The sequence below is a fragment of the Opisthocomus hoazin genome, chromosome 1 (assembly GCF_030867145.1).
Source record: "Opisthocomus hoazin isolate bOpiHoa1 chromosome 1, bOpiHoa1.hap1, whole genome shotgun sequence".
Lineage (NCBI taxonomy): Eukaryota > Metazoa > Chordata > Aves > Opisthocomiformes > Opisthocomidae > Opisthocomus > Opisthocomus hoazin.
The window spans coordinates 86844464-86863926 of record NC_134414.1 but is presented as its reverse complement, the minus strand read 5'-3'; the positions used below and the strand labels follow the sequence as shown (position 1 = coordinate 86863926).

General features: G+C 39.8%; 1 protein-coding gene across 2 annotated transcripts in view; it reads left to right on the top strand.

The window, feature by feature from the left end:
• MID1 (midline 1) overlaps positions 1-19463 on the top strand; it is a 180154-nt gene that overhangs the window by 68255 nt on the left and 92436 nt on the right. For both annotated transcript variants that reach the window (XM_075428370.1, XM_075428378.1), the window contains exon 2: positions 10500-11215. In XM_075428370.1, coding sequence (XP_075284485.1) covers positions 10556-11215 — 660 coding nt within the window. In that variant the 5' untranslated portion in view covers positions 10500-10555. The remainder of the gene's footprint in view (positions 1-10499; positions 11216-19463) is intronic.

Here is a 19463-nt window from a genome sequence, read left to right as displayed (position 1 = left end):
AAAGGAAGGAATAATAATAACAACAACCACAAATGTACAAATCAAATAATGCACAATACATTTTGTCACCACCCAGTGACTGATTGCTGTCCCAAGCAGCGACTGAAGAACTCGCGGATTCCTGCCCCCTCAGCCAACCCCCATTTATAAACTCAGCATGACGTCCATGGTATGGAATATTTCTGTTGTCCGTCTTGGGCTATCTGCCTGGCTCTGCTCCCTCCCAGCTCCTGCCCACCTGCTCATTAGCCAAACATGGGAAACTGAAAACAGTCCTTGATTTCTTAGTAACAACTAAAAATATCAGTGTATTATCAACATTCTTCTGGTACTAAATCCAAAACACAGCAGCTACTTGGAAAAGAATTAACTCTATCCCAGCTGAAACCAGGACACTAGCGTGACCTGGTTTCCTAACTTACTTCAGCTCCCAGAGCATCTCTCTGGTGATCAGTCGGGTTTAAAAAGACTGGTACTATTTACCACTTCAGTTTCTAAGTTGCACATTACATTGCTGGTACAATGCAGCCCTTTGCTGCTCTTAATTTCTTAGCTTGAAGCAATGGAGTTTTGCGGCACTGTGGTTTCTAATAACCTGTGAGGCAAGATTGTGTGGCTGTGGTTAATGACTGGTTTTTGTCTCAGGTCTTCAGAAAGTCTTTAAACGATAACATTCTTCAAGGATGTAAATGCATAAAAGAAAATATTTGAGATCATCAGGGTTTATTGTGGTATGTTTCTGTTAAGTAATACTTTCTCAAGAAATAAAATACACGGGGGTGTGCCTCTGGCAAGCAACAAAGCATTACTGGTTCTTTGCAAAAAGCACCAGCTGATATGACTTAGCAAGCCTTCAAGAGAGGTTAAGTGGAAACTTACCACCGTCCTAGGGTTTTGTTAGTAAGGAATAAAGATAAAGACTTTGCATCTCATTGGGAGTGAGGGGTGGCACCTCGCTGAACAGGCTGGGTTGGGCTGCTAAACCCTTGAGGGTCTTAGGGGCAGAACAGCCGGCTCTTGTTAACCACTACATACAGCTCCATACTTCTTTTTCTCCTCAGTTGATTTTGACGGTTTTGTTTTGTGTCCTGTTGTGCTGGGATCAGAATTTTTACTCATGCACTAACCATTTTGGGTTATTTGAGTTAATATTGCTATGTGGTGGTGCCAAGCGACCTGAGGAGAGGACTGTAAAGCAGTTAGTGCAATCCTTGTTGTTGTGAGTGGGAGAAGTTTAACCCTTTGTAGCCTGTTTGAGAGCTGCAGTGGGATGGCAGGAAAGACAGGAGTGAACAGTTGGAAGGACAAAGACCTTGTACCTCGTTCATGATCTGCAGTGTAGGAAGACAAGCTACTATTATGTCAAAGAGCTATGAATAAAATGCAGAAGTTGAAGTTAGGTTTGTCATGCCAAGCAGGTTGGTCTTAAGACTTAGTGCAGACTCCCATGCGACTGGTTCTTGGGAACTGTATATGCGCCCTTCAAGTGCAGCAGGGATCAGAACCATCCACAAAAATTCCCCACTCAGCAGTCTCAGCTGGAAATCGGTTGCTTTGGGATCGTTCTTCTGCAACTCAGTTCAGTTTTCTGTGTATTCTCTTGGATCTTTAAATACAGAGAATGATAGAAATGAGGCGTGTTGGAAGAGAAGTATTGGAAGCAAGTCTGACTAAACAAGTGAGCTCATAAGAATAACAAAGAATAGATGTAGAGCCTCCATTTTCTTCTTTTAAAGCTCAAGAACACGGGAAATAGTTACTCGTTAGTTAATGTAGTTTTAATTTCTTACGTTAAGTTCCTTTTACACCTGGAATGAAATAAGCACATCTAGCAAGCGCAGATCATTTAATCCTAAAGGTAATCTAAAATAGTTTAAATGAGGTGACTTTAGAGATGCCTATTTCTTTTTATTGACTATCGAGACCCTACAGAGGCCGGTTCAGATGAATGCCACCCTCTGTTTAGGAACCACTGTGCAGCAAGATAGGAACTGCTGGTTCTGCTAGGGATTTTCTAAGAGGTATTCACAGATTTCTGTTCCGATCTACAGGCCAAAGAATGCTCCTAAAGTCATTCTGTTAGCAGAGAATAGGAACCTAGTACCCCAAGTTGGGGTGGCAGAGGCATGCTCGTGGTGGCCTTGGTGACACCAGTAGGAAGGGACACCTCTCGGAGGAGGCCTTGGGGTCTCGTGAGGGCCCACATCAGGGTTCTGCTCCCGAAACAGAGGAGCAACCCTGCCGGTTCCCATTTTGTTATTACTGGGCCCAAGAAGCCTGAGCTGAGTGTTTCCTGCAGCAGCAACAGAGGTTTCTGTCAGAGGTCTAAAACAGATTACCTTCAGAGTACAGATATAATTTGTTCCTTATCCTCCACCCTCCCACAGTTCACAGCTAATTTCCCCTTCTAATTACCTGATTACAATCTTGATTTTTAAATACACCATTGATCTTGTGGAGTTCAGTATACTGAGAGTACAGCAGGCATAAATTAGGAGGAGCTCCTCAATGTTGGACAGTGGGTTTTTTTGCAGTCGCCAGAATATCTTTGTAATCTTTATAAATGTACAGAATATAACTCTGAGAATGTGTGTTTGTTCTTTAAAAAAAAATCAAAAACATTTTGTAGGCTTTTTTTAATGATCACATGCAAGGAGCAGAGCAGGACAGCAAGAGACTAACATTGTGTGCCTTGTGATGCGATGGGGATAGCTTTATAAACACAAGGAGCTTTAGTTAGTCAAAAGGGAATCTTGCAGGTAGTTTAAATTCAGAGTCCTGTGTGGTGGGTGAGGTCACACCTTGATACCTGTCATAGTTCCTGGGACATTTCTTGCTGCTATTTTAAAGGCACTCTGTGATAAGAAAGCAGACCTTGCGGTTCTTCCTTGAGAACTTCTAATGTCATTATCTAGGTGGAGGCAATGATTATGAATTTAAGTAGTGTTTACGAACCCTTTTACTTAGCTGCAGGGAAAGAATTCATAGGACAACTTGGAGGAAAGAGAATGCAATCATTTCTTTAAGCCACCCTAACATCTTCCTTGAAAACTTGCAGTAGCTGAAGGGCCCAGTGTTTCCAAGCTGCACTAAATTACATATCCGTGTGTGTGAACATATATGACTAGACGGAATGTGCTGAGCTATTTCTGGCTGTTTCTGTTGCCGTATCATCTACACTAAAGATCAGGGAGTACCATGTCACCTGAGGTATTACAAGTGAAATTCTCAGCTGGGAAATGGGAGAGATTTCCAGCTCTACTGTGCAACCAAAGCCCTAGGAAAATTGGTGGGTTTTGGTATTTACTATTTGGGTATAATTATTTTAGCTTGCTTTTGTTGCAGGGTGGCATCCATCATCTAGGAAGCTCTTAGCTTGAAATAAAAAAAAAAAAATAGTGTCGTACATAGCAATTTGTCCCCTTTGGCCAGTTTTTGGGGTTGTTCCAGTCGTTGTTTCCCATGCTGCCAGTATCCAGACCAAGATGTGAACCCAATTCCTCAATATTTGTTGTTGTATAGTTATGATATACTCCAGAATAAATACTAATTTCTCAAATAAAGAGTGTGAATGTAGTTGAAGAAGTTTTTGGAAGAGATTTCCAGCCATAAATTTGTAGGATGTCACTGCTGATGCCAGTACACTTATGCTGATTCACATGTGCTAAAGATTAAAAAATCCTTTGCTTTCATTCCCCTGAAGCATTTTGAGGAAATATTAAATCTTGTATCTAAAGAATGTAAAACTACAAGAGTTGCAAGAATATAAAAAATAAAGGTCAAAAAGCATACCAAATGTATACTAGTATAGATTTATGCGCATATGTCTAATACTGTATCTAATACTATAGATAATACTAAATCAGCTATTTATGAGTTGCTTTGGGATTTACAGGACATGATCTTTTTTTTTTCTTGCCTGTTAGCTTTTGAGGCTCAGTTATTGTTTTAGCTCACATGAGAAGGAATATGTGCCAAAGACCTTAATTCTGTGATGTTCTTGTCTCACGGAATAACATATACAATTAGGCTTTTTGAAAATATATTCTCCTACTGCATACATTTCAGCCAGAGAGGGATGTTGTCTAGGCTTTACATCACTACAAACGGCATAGCAGATGTGCTTTTGCTGTATTAATATCCTTTAAATGTTGCAAACATCTGTTTCAACATCATGGAAACACTGCATGTAGCTTACTTCCAGACAAAGCAGCTAATCATTCTTCTGACAGTGAAAATGTACGAATAGGATGAACTAGCCATTTTCTTGTGTGCTGAATATTTGTTTTGCATATCAGGAGCTGTTGAACAGCATTGTGGTTTGAATATTTATTAATTTGCACTGCTTTGATAAAAAACAGTGGGAAAACATGTATTTACTCGCTTCAGGGGTGTGCCATTTGCTTTCTTTAGCATTATAGAATTTTTCATTAAATATTTCTAAAGAAAAGTTCCTGTTGTGATTATTGGTTCCTTTTACACTACTGACGCAAATGACACTACTTACACGGATATCTCATTAGCTGTCCTGCTGGCAATTACTAGCATTGTGAGTACTCATACACTTCAGTGTTTCTGCTGCAGAAGGTAAAAGCTGTTATGGACCTCGGACAAACTGGGCTATGAAGCAGTCCATTGGTTTAATCACATTTGAAATGTTTATTGAATATGATTTGAAACAATGACATTCATTTGTTGGAAGGAAAAGTTATTCTCAAGACAATTTTGTGTATATCCTGGAGCATGATAAAAAATGGCAAAAATAGCTTTTTTTTTTTTCTCCTCAGATCTAACAGAAGAAATTGCAAGTGTTTTTTTTAATTGCCCATAGAAGATTTTATGACAAGAACATAAATGTTAAATTTTCCTTTTATAGTGCACTTAACAGAAAAATAGTGTCACTTCTTAGAAAACTACAGCTGTGTACTAAGATAGTAGCCTGCTTAAGCACTCCATAGTTTACTGAGGAACAGTGTGTGTGTTGGCTGTAATTCCTTTTGTACTGTAAACCTAGGATACGTATACGTGTGCACACATACATGCATAACATATTTTATTACATTTCATACTTGTTCGTATTTCATATAAAATTTCAAATTCTTGTAATGGCAGTTTAATAAATTTCATTTTCTAACTGAAAAAGTTGGCAAGTGTTTTCTACAAAAATACTTAATCTTCAAGTATTTGATCTTTAATTTAGCCTATGCTCTTGTGTCCATTTATGAACATTCCTACATATGAGTTTGGAGGACCAGGGCTGAAATAGCTTTACTGTAGTAGACATTCGGTAGTAACCTTAACACAACAAATTGTCTGAAAGTATGATTACAGAAAATGCTATTTGAACCTTCTTGTGCATACTTTGGCCATAGTTCACCAAAACATGACAAACTGAGGTTTTGCCAGAGAGATAACACATCAAGGAATTTTAGAACATGGCACAAGTCCTGCTCTTTTGCCCAGTGCAGTTTATTGCTAAAATGCTTAAAATTTGCAGAATGGCCTACAGCTCTGTTTCCTCCTTCAATGTCATTGGGTTCACTACAGTTTCAAAGTTCACTGAAACAGCTTTAATTCATACTTTGAGCTCCACCATTACTAGAGTGGAAAGCGAAGCTTCATAGGATGTCCTCTTCCACCACTTTTTCACTCCTGGTAGACTCTCTTCTCACTTTCCCTGAAGTATGCAGGAGCAACTGGAATAGAAAAGGAGCAGGAGACAACACAGGGCAGGCTAAAACACTGCCTGCTGACTTTATTGTAATAGGCAGTGATTTGTTCTGCGTGGGAAGAATTCTGTAGTGTTTTACTGACAAAAACTGACATCAGTATACTGGAATTCTTGACACATTAATTTTTAAGTGTAGCTTTATATTTTAGACATTACGTTAACACTTCAGAAATATCATGTTCTAGCTTGAATGTACTGAGTTGAGGTGAAGAATGTTCCTTGGCAATGTCACACTATATTTACTTTGTTAATACAACAAGTGTAAATAATTAAAAAATTTATTGATCATGTGGTTAACACCAATGAGAAACAGTTAAGTGTAAAGACCGTGTCAGAACACTAGTTTCTTTTGTGGCGAGTGTTACAAGTTAGGCTGAAATGTCCTATCCAGATCCAACTTTAAAGAATGCTATTAGCCTTCTTGAAGTATTTTATTACTGTAGCATCACCAGGTCCTATGGTATTACTGCTGGGTGTTTGTCTTTTTCCCCAGGAGGTTAGCAGGATAATGGTTTTGTTCATTAACTGCAATTTTCTGGTTGTCATTTGGGTGCAGAAAGAGTGTTAGCCTGTGTACATGAGCCATATGGGGGTATTTGCTGTGAGAACAGCTCCACGTAGCAACATGTGGTTTGCACAGTGGTTTCTTCAGAACATGGAAGTGTGTTGCTTCCTGTGAGGAAGTGCTTATAATTCTGGTTCGTGGAAATCTCTACCCACTGACACTTTCTGGTACTTTTATCCTGCTGCTTGTATATACTGCTTTCTGTACTTAAAACATAGTGGTCATCAGGAACATTGGCACTCCCAGCAAAGAAAAATAAGAGCCAGCCTTCAGTCATCCCTGGACTGATTTCAGGGCCACCAAATCACCAGATTTTCCTGTAAATAGTAACGTTTCAAAGACTGATGAACTGCCTATTTTATGTCCTCCTTAGGAAATGTAGTTTTGGCCTTTGATTACTAGGGTCTAACTGAGATCAGTGGTAACAGTTTTCTGGACTTCGATAGTATCTCTGATCCGTATTTTTTGAAGTATAAAACAAATGGTATAATACAGCATTTTTGCAGCATAGCATTGCATCCAGTTATGAAACAGCATGACAGACTTTTTTTATCTATTCGGCTCTACTTGTACTTAACATACTGAAATTTATCTAGTTCAGCTTTAGTTTTAATTTCTCTCGCGTATCTGCTTCTGAGAAGCGTTGGGTGCACTTTTGTGCAACTGAAGACATTAATGCCACCTGTAAAATATGTCATGCTATAACAAGAGGTACAAAGATGCTAATTCTACTAGGGTTAGTAAAAGCTTTGCCATGAACTACATGGAGATCAGGATTTCATTTACTGCATTGCTTACCACATAATGCATAACTAATCTTTATGTGCTGGGGAGATGTCACAAATACAAAGTTAGTGAAGTATGTTTTTGATTGTTAAATAACACTTGTCTTTTGAAAATCACTTTGATATCTGTTCTTAAAACTACCTCTTGTGGGTAGAAAAATTATACTTCTCATTTCAATGACATTTTGGTAATAGTATAATTTTCTGCCAGTAATTCCACATTTTTGCAAATACAAAATTATATACTTGAAATTCCTACTTTCCTTTCTGTGTCTGGAGACTGTCTGTGTGTCTTTCAATTTATGGTCCACGTTGAAGATGGCATACAACCATCTGCATATATAAACCACGCATATTGAGTTTCTGCCTAATCTTCCAGTTTACTCTAGCTATGGATTCTCCACCACTCTCAAGAGAAAAAAGATTACTGAATAGGAAACTTTAAAGCAAGGGCCAGTGAGTTTGAAAGATTTTGTAGCTGGGTCAGCAGCACACTCTGTATTCAGGCACCAACCTAAAAGTGAAAGCAGAATTGCAGTTGGTGAAAGAGTAATCATTGGATTGCTCAGAAAGTGCAGCCACTCTTCAGTGCCTCTTAAAGGACTCATTATTCAGTCCCAGATGCAGCGTGTTTTGACTTATTAGCAACTGCAAAAGAAAACAGGGAAATACAATTTTTTGGTTTCTCTCAGTGTCCTCAGCTTTGATTACCTTGGAATATAGGCTGTTATTCCAAGATGTTTACAGTCTAAGATCAAATTTTGGCACCCTTGCTCATGCTGAATAACATTAGTGAGGGCTGAGCTGCTGCTCATTCAGGTCAGATAGATCAGAATTAGTCATCGGTTGAGACGGTGGTGTTTATGTAGAGCCATGATGGTGTTTCAAACATCTTTCCATGAGGCAGTGATGCAGATGTTTTTCTGCTGCTTTTATCTGTTTATCTGTACCTCACTTTCATAAGAGCATCGTAGAAAAGCCTTTGGTTAAATAAGGTCCTTTAAGAAGGAAGCTGAATGAATGAAACTGTTTGGCATGCAAAGGAGCAGGAGGGATTTTGTACAGAAAAGACAGGATGGAAGAAAGCTCCATATTCCAAATACGGTGCTAAGAAACAAACCCGAAAGGTTGGCAGGTTTTAACTGGACTGCCAATAGAACAGCAATGATCAGTTTGCCTTTTCAGTGTTGTCTCCTGCCAACCTGAAATCCCCTTCTCCCATTTCCAGCGCAGCATTCAGCCTGCAGGATAAGTGGATGATGAGGTACAAAGTTGTGGTGTGGAAGGGATTCAAACAATGTGAATTTTGATCTTCTGGGAGTTCTGTGATACAGCAAGTGAAGAGGCAGCAAGACAAACTGGTCTTCGTTTGCAGAAAAGGCTTTCATCTTTTCTGTGCTGTGAAGGCTACGGCTGAGGAGAGAGGAGGGGAGTTGTCTTCCTGCTCGTATCAAATTGCCAGGCCTTTAATTTTGACCAGATGCAGCATGCCTTTAATGGCAGCTGATGGATAGTTATAAATGGATCTGTCTTTGGCAAACTGAACTTTCTTTCAAGTAACATCAGCATCACAGAAGATACAGGAAAGCAAATTTTGTGATGGGGTCAGTGCATTTTTAAAATGCTGAGGTTGCTTGGCAGAAGAAAAGGACGCTTTAGCGCGAAGAAGCGAAGTATCCTAATTTCCAAGCATACCTCTGGAACAGACGCCTTGCTGCTCTTCCCACAGAGCAAGCAGGACTAAATACCGATGGGCAGTCTGAACCTTGCTGCTCTTTGCTGAACTTTCCTTTTTGCTGTGGTTCATATTGGGGTTATAGGTAGCATTCTTGTCACTGCCACTGCGCTCCCCGCACTAATTGTCATGAAGTACAGAAGGTTCAAGCACGCTTGGTTCCCAAGGCTGCTAATGAGCCCTGAGCGCTCCTCACCCTTAATGAACCAAGGTTTGTTTGTGGCAGATTCTTGTCCATCCCTCCTTTTCCGTGGTCAGGGGAGGAGGCGAGAGTTCACACAACCAAACAATGACTTTATAGTGTAAAGACGATGCAGCTGTGCCATCTGAAGCTGTCGTCAGTTGTGAGCAACAAAGCTTAAATAGGTTGTACTGTGAAGAGGTACAGCTCTGTGAGTGTGAAGCATAGCTTTTGCTTCTGCTTCACTGACCTGTCTGCTTGCAGCGGCGACGGGCCCTTGACAGGAGCTTAGGCAGGGAGAGCTGCGCAGGGCGACTCTTTCAAAACCGCTCTCTGTAACGCTGAGCGCAGAAAAGGAAACAAAATGAATTTTCTGTTGATATCTGGTGGGGGTGTACTACTGCGTTCTCCAGAAAATCCCATGCCCTCCATTTAAAAGTCATTGATTCCTAATCCACTTCAAGTGATTAATAAGGCCACTAAAGCAAGCAGTAGTTCATAAGTTTTAGCAATAGAGAGTAGTCACACAAAAGTGCAAGCACACACATACGCAAGCCTGTAAGCAAATCATACATTTCACTACCTTACTCTATAGAGGCTCTTCTTGTACTATAGGTTAGGATTATCAGAAATTTGGGCTAAACAACTGTTTATCGTTTACTTCATCCTCCTTCCTTGAGACATTTAAGTTACAGCACTGTGTGGTCCTCTGGCTATATTTGCCTTTCTGCAAATATGTATGTGATATACGATTGTGCAAATGTGCAGAGGCACATATGCACAAAAATACAAGTACATATAAATACAGGTACATATGTTCTTGAAATACATAGGAGGAGTCTATTTGTATATGATATGTATATGACAGATATATATTATATGTAAAAGAATCACGTTTTCCTAGAAACATTATTCCCTGTATAAATTCAGATACATATTTACACAGGTAAACACAGATCTACTCTAAATGCTGTGCTATTGCTGTAATAGTAAATAAAAATTTCAATTTGTGAAAATAACTGTTAACTGTAATAGGAGTGAGAGATTTAAGGTTGTCAGTTATACTCTGGACTAATCCTTGCACAATGCTATACAAAAGTGAGGGGTTTTTAGAAAGTTTTACTAGTTGATTAGTGAAGCCAAAAGCATCATCTGCAGAATAAATCTTTTTTTTTTTGCTGTAATAGGCTGTTTGAAGGTCATCATTTTGGTTTTTAATAATGCACAGAAACATCTGCTGTTTTCCTCGATCGCATGAGAGAGAAAGAGAAAGAGAAAGAAATAAAGAAGGAGCTTTTGTTTTGCATTCTTAAGTGAAAAGAAAAAAGAAGTCCAGGTTTAAATACCTTGATGAGTGCATGTGCAGATTCAAAACTTTAGGTTGCTCTCCCTCCTGGCGTGGTGGGTTGATAGCCCTGGGAGCCATGGTGAAAGCTGACAACCCCCCATGGCTAACCCCTCACGTTCTCTCTCGCCTAATCGAATTTTACGTGTGTTTCCAGATAGCTGATCAGCTTCCCTGGATTTCGCTGACGCCACAGGAAAGCTTTGCCTGAAGATGGAAACACTGGAGTCGGAACTGACCTGCCCTATCTGTCTGGAGCTGTTTGAAGACCCGCTGCTGCTGCCTTGCGCTCACAGCCTCTGCTTCAACTGCGCGCACCGCATCCTGGTCTCCCACTGCGCCACCAACGAGCCCGTGGAGTCAATCACCGCCTTCCAGTGCCCGACCTGCCGCTATGTCATCACCCTCAGCCAGCGCGGTCTAGACGGGCTCAAGCGCAACGTCACCCTGCAGAACATCATCGACAGGTTTCAGAAAGCCTCGATCAGCGGGCCCAACTCCCCCAGCGAGACCCGCCGGGAGCGGGCATTTGATAGCAACAGCATGTCGTCCTGCGAGAAGGTCCTCTGCCAGTTCTGCGACCAGGACCCTGCCCAGGAGGCTGTGAAAACCTGTGTCACCTGCGAGGTGTCCTACTGCGAGGAGTGCCTGAAAGCCACTCACCCCAACAAGAAGCCGTTCACCGGCCACCGTCTCATTGAGCCCATCCCGGACTCTCACATCAGGGGATTAATGTGCTTGGAGCACGAGGATGAGAAAGTTAACATGTACTGCGTGACAGATGACCAGTTAATCTGTGCCTTGTGTAAACTGGTCGGGCGACACCGTGACCATCAGGTGGCAGCTTTAAGCGAGCGCTATGACAAGCTAAAGGTTAGTGCTACCTATCAGCCTTTCCAGCCAAGCAGCGCGTGGTTGGGAAGGGAAGCGTCCTTTGGTTGCATGCTGAATTCCTCATTTGGGCAGGCATGGGTAAAAGTACGTGCATGCTCTCTAATCAGAGAAGATACACGTATAAATTTGTACGTGCATTTGCTCATCGCCATTGAAAAAGTGTTGGATTTTGCTTAAGGAAAGATTCCTCAGTTATGCATTGATTTCTCCATAGCTATTGTAAGGAATACACAGCACATACTACTGCTTAGGTGGATTTTCTTATCTACCTACAGCTTTATTTGTGGCAGCTGGCAAGATTTAGTGCTGACTGCACATACACAGGCACTGACTGACATGTCAGGCATTCTTTGCGGACACCTTGCTATCCATTATTTTTCATTTGGTTGCTTTCATTGTGAAAAGCCCTTCGCACCGCCGCTAACAGGAGATGCATTTATCTGTGCGGCTTCAGGGGTGCCAGCTGGCCATCCAGCCAGGGAAACCGAATGCCAGCTCCACTCTCCCCGTGCTGCCTCCCACCCGGGCTCGCAGGCGGCACAGTGCCGGAAGCAAAACCGAAATTGTTTCTGTGCTTCTCGTGGCATTCCCGCGGTTCAGCGAGCTGCCGGCACGTCCCCTGCCAGGTAGCTGGGTGGCTGCGGCAGCCCCTGGCCCCCCGTGGGATGCCCTGGGTGGGCTGGCAGCGGACGGCTGGGTCGCAGGGTGCTCTGGCCGCTCTCCAGGCTGCCGTGGAGGCAGAGCTCCTGCAGGACAGCGTGGCCATGGCCAGGGGCATCCCATCCACCTGGGCGTCCATTCCAGAGCAAAGGCAGGAATTAAGCATGCCATACTTCCCTCCCTCCTCTCCCTCTGGATGGTCTATGTGTGCCTGTGCGTGGCTGGGGAGGGGGATTTTTTAAAGATGGACTGCAATGGAGAAACCACAAGTGTGGAGGGCAAAGGTGATCTGCCAGCCTTCTCGCCCACAGTTTCAGAGGTGGAAAAATAAACTGGGTTAATAGGTTTAACTAACTGGGAGGGTTTTCTTAAATACCTTCAGACAAAAATATGTGGCTGCACACGTCTATGATAACTTTACGTGAGTGCAGGTAAAACCTGCATGCGCATGCTGCGTGGATTTTGTGCCTCTGCGCATGTGCCAACATGCAGATGGTATTCTGTGATTGTATTAATATAATGAAAGATGCTTCTGTACCTGCACCTGGTAGCTTCCTTTCATCTCTTAAAGACTTTTGGATTTACTAAGGAGGAGTTGTTATTTTTGCTTTCTGAACTGGTTTGTTATTTTAATAGGCAAGAGCTTGGCCATTGATAAAATGGGACATGGACTATAAATGTGAACAGAAGGTGCATAGACTTACAGTGCTTTTCAATAACCCAGCAGATTTGCATCCTTAACAGGTGCTACTATTTAGTAAGACAACAGTGTATTGTTTATCAACTTTATATGAGTGGGAATGCACTACTTAACAGGAAATACCTTCAATGTTAAATAAGTTGGAGAAGCATATTTCTGAGAGTGTAAACAAATAGTAAATGTTTCTCAGGGTTGATGTAAATGCACGCCAAGTCTTGAAAGAAGACTTTAAAAGGCACGTATCTTCTCTTGTGATCTTTGACTTAATATTGCAGATAGTTAGGGAAAAAAATGAGGGCATTTTTGCACAGTCTATGACTTTTCTGTGCAAAGATGCCTGAGGAGACTCTTAAAGGGCCTCTCAGACAGACAAGCAACATTCGCATTAGATGTTACCCAGTTTAGCTAAATTGGCAGAAGCCTAATGGAGTACTTTCTGTCAGCCTCCTTGAAGAGTAATTCAAGTACTAATTTAATGGTTAGCATAGGCCTGGGTCAAATAACTCTTTCCTTATAATGACAACTCCTATCATTGTTTATAATATCTGTACAATTTTTTTTTTGACGTGTGGACTTTCTTTGTACCTAAACTATCTAAAAGTAGTTTATACAGACAATTATTAGTCTACATGAAATCCAGTTACTATCCTCTTTGTCATGAGGCAGCCTGTTTCACTTTGGTAGTGCCAGTAATGACACCAGTCATACCAATTATGCCAGTGGTTGTGACACGTTTGTTCTCTGAGCTCAGGAACAGTAGGCGCGGTAGCTTCCATCCAGATCCTGAATCCACTCTCTGTTCATAAGAAGGTAATCTGAAAACTATATCTTTCCTTTCCTCATTGCATCTTCCATCTCAGCAATTTGCCCTGTTTTAGATATCAAACTCTGAGAATGAGATTTTCAATTCTGTAGATTGGCACTTATCCCGCAGGAGTAGAGGAATGATACCTGTTCATACCAGTGTTTGATCGCTGAGAGGCAAGAATTTCAGTCCATTTTCACATTCAGGCCTCCTTCATAAATGGTGATATGACCTCTCAAGTCACTGGCTACAGTGCTAACGTAGAGCTTAGGTACGAGCTTGCAGATGGTCTTCATTAACTTACAGATAGTGTGCATATGCCATTGGCAAATTCAACGTTGAAGTGGATCAGAAAATCCCCACCTGAAAAAACGGGTAGTTGCTTGCTATATTGCTGTGGCAGGTTTATAAAATACATGGGGTTTGACAGGTAGTTTTAATTAAAAAAAAAAATCTGAAAGAATGAGCGTGCGGTAGCCAGCAGTATAGTGGATTCATTCAAAAATAGGTGGTTAATTGTATCTTTAAAAAAAAAGGCAAAACTGCTTCAAGTGAAACTTTCTTTCTTGTGGTTTTCTTTTAAATTGACACATTGTTGATGCTAACAGCAGCAACTGGTGTTGCTCTCAGTGTCAAGCTATGCTGATTACTTGCATTCTCTTCCAGTGGTGTTACTAATTATTTAAACAATATCTCACCCTTCATTAAGCATAGGACAAAAGACGCCATTACAATCTAGCTCCTTTTGTGGCAAAAAAAGAAACTCCTTAATTAGGAATTCTGTACATTTGTCCAGCAGAGGCGTCTGTGCTGAAGTGTGTTGAATAGTCAATGTAATAGCAATTGTGGACATCTGAAAATGAGAAAGCATTTTGCTATGGCAGCTACGGCTCCAACCCAGAGAGGTGCTTTTCTTTCTCAACTTGTACTGGGGCAGAGGGTGTTGAAAGCACTTGTGTTCTTCCAGGAGCGGTCCCTCCTTGCTTAGTTGCACAACCACGATATACCTTCGCGCTTATGGTTGGTTTAGTGTTTATAGCTGTGTGGTTGAGGCTTTTTTAAGTAGATCATAGACAAGTGCACATTTAAAAATGGAAAAACAATAAATCATGACCAAAACCGAGAATGGGAAATATCATGGTGATACACTGAATTTATGAAGTGGTGGTCAAAACTGTGGTATAAGTTAGAAATAATTTTTGGCTGCATAAACAATGAGAGCTTTAAAAACAGAAAGTGCAAAAGCTTATGCTTACCCCACCATATTACCCCTAAGAAAATATTTATTGCTAATTACTTCTGATACTGATTCTTTGCTTTTTGGTTTTTTTTTCAATTAAAATGAAAAGACAATCTAAAAGTACGTTGATTTTTTTCAGAGAAAATTCATAAAACTACCATTGTTCTATAGATATGTTTATTTTCAAGAAAGTGATAAGAAAAATGAAAAGATAAGATTTACGTTGAACAAGAGAGAATGTGTCGGGGACAAGGTGTGGATGGAATGATATTGCTCATTTAATATTAGCAAAGAGCCATGAAGAGGTGTAACAAAACAGAAAAACAGGCAGTAAGCCATAATTTTGAATGGTGTAAAGCCAGCATAACTCCATTGAAACCAATGTTTTTACTTGCCTTCATATTTACTGAGGAGATGGCTGCTGACGCATATTTTCTTGCCAAAAAATAATTTTGGCACAATTTTTGTACTGCTTAGTCAAGAAAGATCTGTTGTTGAGTCAAACTGCTATAGGTTAGCTGTGGTTCTCCATGCTTTTGTCTGAATTTTATTAGTCCTGACGTGTATTGGACATGCCTATGAAGGCAGGGCAGCCCTCTGAACAGCACTCAGCAATTCCAGGAACAAAAGGGAGCTTCTTGTTTGTGTGGTTTTCATCTAGTTTTAGTGGCAGAATCCATACACATCTATCTTGCCTACACTGTTGATTCAGGATGCAAGGATTCATTTTTCTGTGGTATGTCAATTCAATTACTGACAAATATTTTTTCAGTGGGAAGCAGCCATAACCTGTTTCCATGTAGGGAGAATTGCATTCAACTCTTATAAGCCTACTTTGACGGGGTAAAGATAGGAGACTTTGTCAAGTCCACAGCTTCTACAAATAGAGTGCAAGAATATGTCTCCTTCCCTGCTATGTGTATTGTGAATTTAAAAACTTTTCATGTTTAAATGTCTTTGCAGATATGCTGGCAAAATATGTGTTGACGCTTTCCAACTACTTTTATTTTTCAGTATTTTGTAGGTGCAACTTGATCATTAGTAGGTATACTGTGATACCGTAACAGCCCAGATCTTGCGAATCTGTACTCGTACAAATGGTTGGGTTGACAATCGAGGAACATTGGTTTCTGGACTTACCTATAAGTATATTGTGCACATACATGTAAATACATGTCTGTATAAATTTTATTCATTTTATGTGCATATTTATTTTACTGGTGTTAGTATATAAAGGCAATACTACATATGTTTGTATGTATGTGTATGTAGACTTGTTTGTATAGCATAGAAATACATATAATTTCTAGTAGTGTCTAGTATGTTCATGGATATCTAGAATCTTGACTTTTGATGCGTATGCCTATATTTTAAGTAAAATACGTACAATTTCATATATATGTGTAGGTCAGTAAAAATATATTTGATCACATGTATTTATAAGCTACACATTAATTGTTTTACTTGGTATCCATTTTTAAATACTCAATGCATATCTTTTTTATTAACTGAGTATTTTCACATCTAAATTTATAGTTTCCCTGTATACCCTTAACTTTACTAATATCCTATTTAATGGAAGCTATTTACATTTTAAAAAATCCAACTAATATGTAAAGACATAGTATATAAATGTTATAGTGATACGTGTTATTAAACATTTAGGTAAGTGACACTTTTGCTTACCTTGTACTTAATAGATTCAGAATGTAGAAAGTTAGTTTCTTTAGTGCCAGTTATGCAGGTTTAACATATAGTTAAAACACTATATCCAACCTGACAAAATGTGGAACTCATGGACTTTCATAATTATTAGATTATTATTAGATCAGATACAGCTGACAGATATTCAGTGTATTCATTTTTTATGAATTTAAAATGGTGAATGGTGACATCTATTAGTATGGAATATTATCTGATGTTATTTAACCCAGAAATAGATGCAAAAACAGAACTGACGGGCTGTGCTTCAGTATTTGCAAAGATCCAGAAATATGAAGTTGTTCCATGGAAGAGGTTTCACGCAGGAATGAACTATTTTACTACAAAGATTTTCCAGTTACATTTATTTCATTACATTAATACATAAATATTAAGGCAGACTTTGGAACATTCTCTCTTTAGTCTAGTATTATCTCAAGTGGCTGTGTTTCCTCCATCTGGTATTTCTTTGGTGGAGTTTAGAAAGGTAATAGAAAAAGTCAATACAATAATAGCAACATTAGTCCTTTTTTGGGGAAACTGGTTTCTGTTTTGTGGGTTTTTTGTAAATTTTAGACTGTTTTAGCAGAGTTTGATGTTCCTTGTGTTTATGACTGTGGATAATGAACTGTGACTTTAAAATAGTTCTAAGTACTATGAGATAGCTTTTATTTTATCTTCTGAACATCCTTTGAATTATATAAGCCATAGTTTTTTAAAACTTACTTTCACAAATTTAACAGTTGGCTACTTGTTTCCTTCAATTTGTAGTGGAAATGGTAGTGTTGAAGGCATAATCTATTCAGGAAGACAAGAGAATTAAATAAAATTGTAAATGTACAGCATTATTACCTTTGTTCTCATGACTCTCTTTTCCAGGGAGGCCAGACTAGGCATTAAGCAAAATGTATTTTCATTATTTTCCATGGATCTGGTCCAAACTGTTCAGGTAATGGACTTTAAGTCCACGTTCTAACTCTGAATTTGCTTATTGTAATGACCTCCTGAATGGCCCTTAGGTGTTTTTAGATATGATGCTTGAGAGTTAGAGGTGGAATATAATGCATGACAGATACTTCCTCAGAATGAGAATTTAAATAATAAAGCAATAAAAATGAAGCAAAAAGATGAGGTTAAGGGCAAATAACAAACTATTTTACATTTAGTGATGGGCACAGGCTGACCCTTTGTTTAGGAAATGTAGTGTCTGCTTACCAAGGTAATAACGATAGGGTCAGAAAAGTTACAAACAAATGACCTTTCACAGGAAGAACATTTACAGGTTTTAGCATAGCAGGACGTTTTCTTGTAACTAATAAATAGAATGAGTAAGCTAATACTTTTAGTGCTTAACCAGGGAAAGATAAAAGCTATTTGGGCTTTATCTTTCACCATGTGCAGTAGGCTAAATCTTGCACTCTTTGGTGGCATTGAGAAGTGTGTGGAAGGGTATGAATACGTATGTTTGTACATTAGGTGTATATATTCTGAATTTACTTCAAGGTGTAACCTTATTTTGATGCAAATACTTATAAAACCAAAATTTTCAGACAAAGGTGAATGTGGTTAATAGTATGCTTTAAATAGGAAAAAGCCACCTGTATGTAAATATCTCCCAAATAAGAACTGCAGAACACTCAATATTCAGATTTCTCTCAAGTTTTAATTTAATATATTAAATTACTTCATGAAGAGAATTCCGTATTACTTTAACTCTGCCCTGTAATGACATACAATCATAGGAGCATGATTAAAGCATTTTAGTTCTTTATCTTATGCAGAACAATTTTCATGACCTATTATATTTTTTTTCATGTTGTCTGATCTTAAAACACAAATCCGGCAATGATCCCAGTACACTACTTTCAATTTCAGGCTTTGAAAGTGTACATCTATTATGATTCTCTTTGGTCCTCCTTTTTCAGCAAAGTGTGTATTTCCTAGCAAAACAGTAGTACTTCTATGTATTCTCAGCACTGTGAACTTACACGTAAGGGTTCATATCAATCAGAAGTGGTGCCTAATTTGGAAAGCCTGAATAGTCCATGGAGAGGGAATGTCCTCTAGAAGGTCACGGACTGGAAAGCCATGTTGGCTTGCTAAAGCACACTTTCGACTCAAAGCCTGATATGGGTGACAAGACTATGTGTTTCCCCTTTCTCCCATCTATATTTTTACTTCTCCCCAAACCCTACTTGCTTTGTCATCCCTTGACCCTCCACCCAGGAAGCCTTTTCTTTTGCTGGGAAGGACGTTGTTGCCCCTGAGAGCGAGCACCCACACTGAGGACATGGGGCAAGTGGGTTCCTGCACTGCACAGCTTTCATGTCGCATTTGTAAAGTGCTGTCTCACATCAGACGGAGCCTGCTCTGTTTTTCTGGTTGTCTAAAGTCAGTGAAAAATGAAGGAGGAGCAAAGAAAATGGAAAAGTAAATGATTTTATCATAGTGTGAATATACTGAGTTACTCCTAGACCTTCTGTAAATGCTTACTTGAGCAATTCTCACCCTGTAACAGTATAAACATGTAAAATGCTTACAACTTATTGGGTAGCCAATAAATAAGCAATATATGAGTGGCTTTCAGGATGGCGTGCCGTGATGATGCCAGCAGGATTGCTTTTTAAGATAGCCTTTTCTTTTTTAATTTGTGCAGGCTGGAGGGGAAGTATCACTTGTTTTACGAATTTCTCCTTTCTGTGGGGTGTTAGCCGATGCAATATCCCCGTTTACGACTGTGGAACGGGTAGTACATGCAGGGTTATTTTAATGCCTCAGACAAAACGCTTGAGTGACTGGAGTTCTGTACCTTACAGATCCCCTCTGTTAGAGCTTAACGATCTGCTTTCAGCTGTCCCCAGATGTTAAGACATGAGACTTTGTCATAACTAGAATTGCACTGCAAAATTTAGAAAAATTCTGTACCACCTGCTAGCACCTGTGTGGTTTTGCGTATGCCTTGTCTCCTCTGAGAGAGCTCTGTGAGATTCTGAGCGCTGAAAACCAGAAAGGGAAGAAAAAGGAACAAGAAATAAGTCCATAGCCAGAAGTGTAGTTCTGTAGAAATATTTCCCCATCCATCCCAAGTATGATACTTTGCACTTCCAGAATTTTTGGGCTA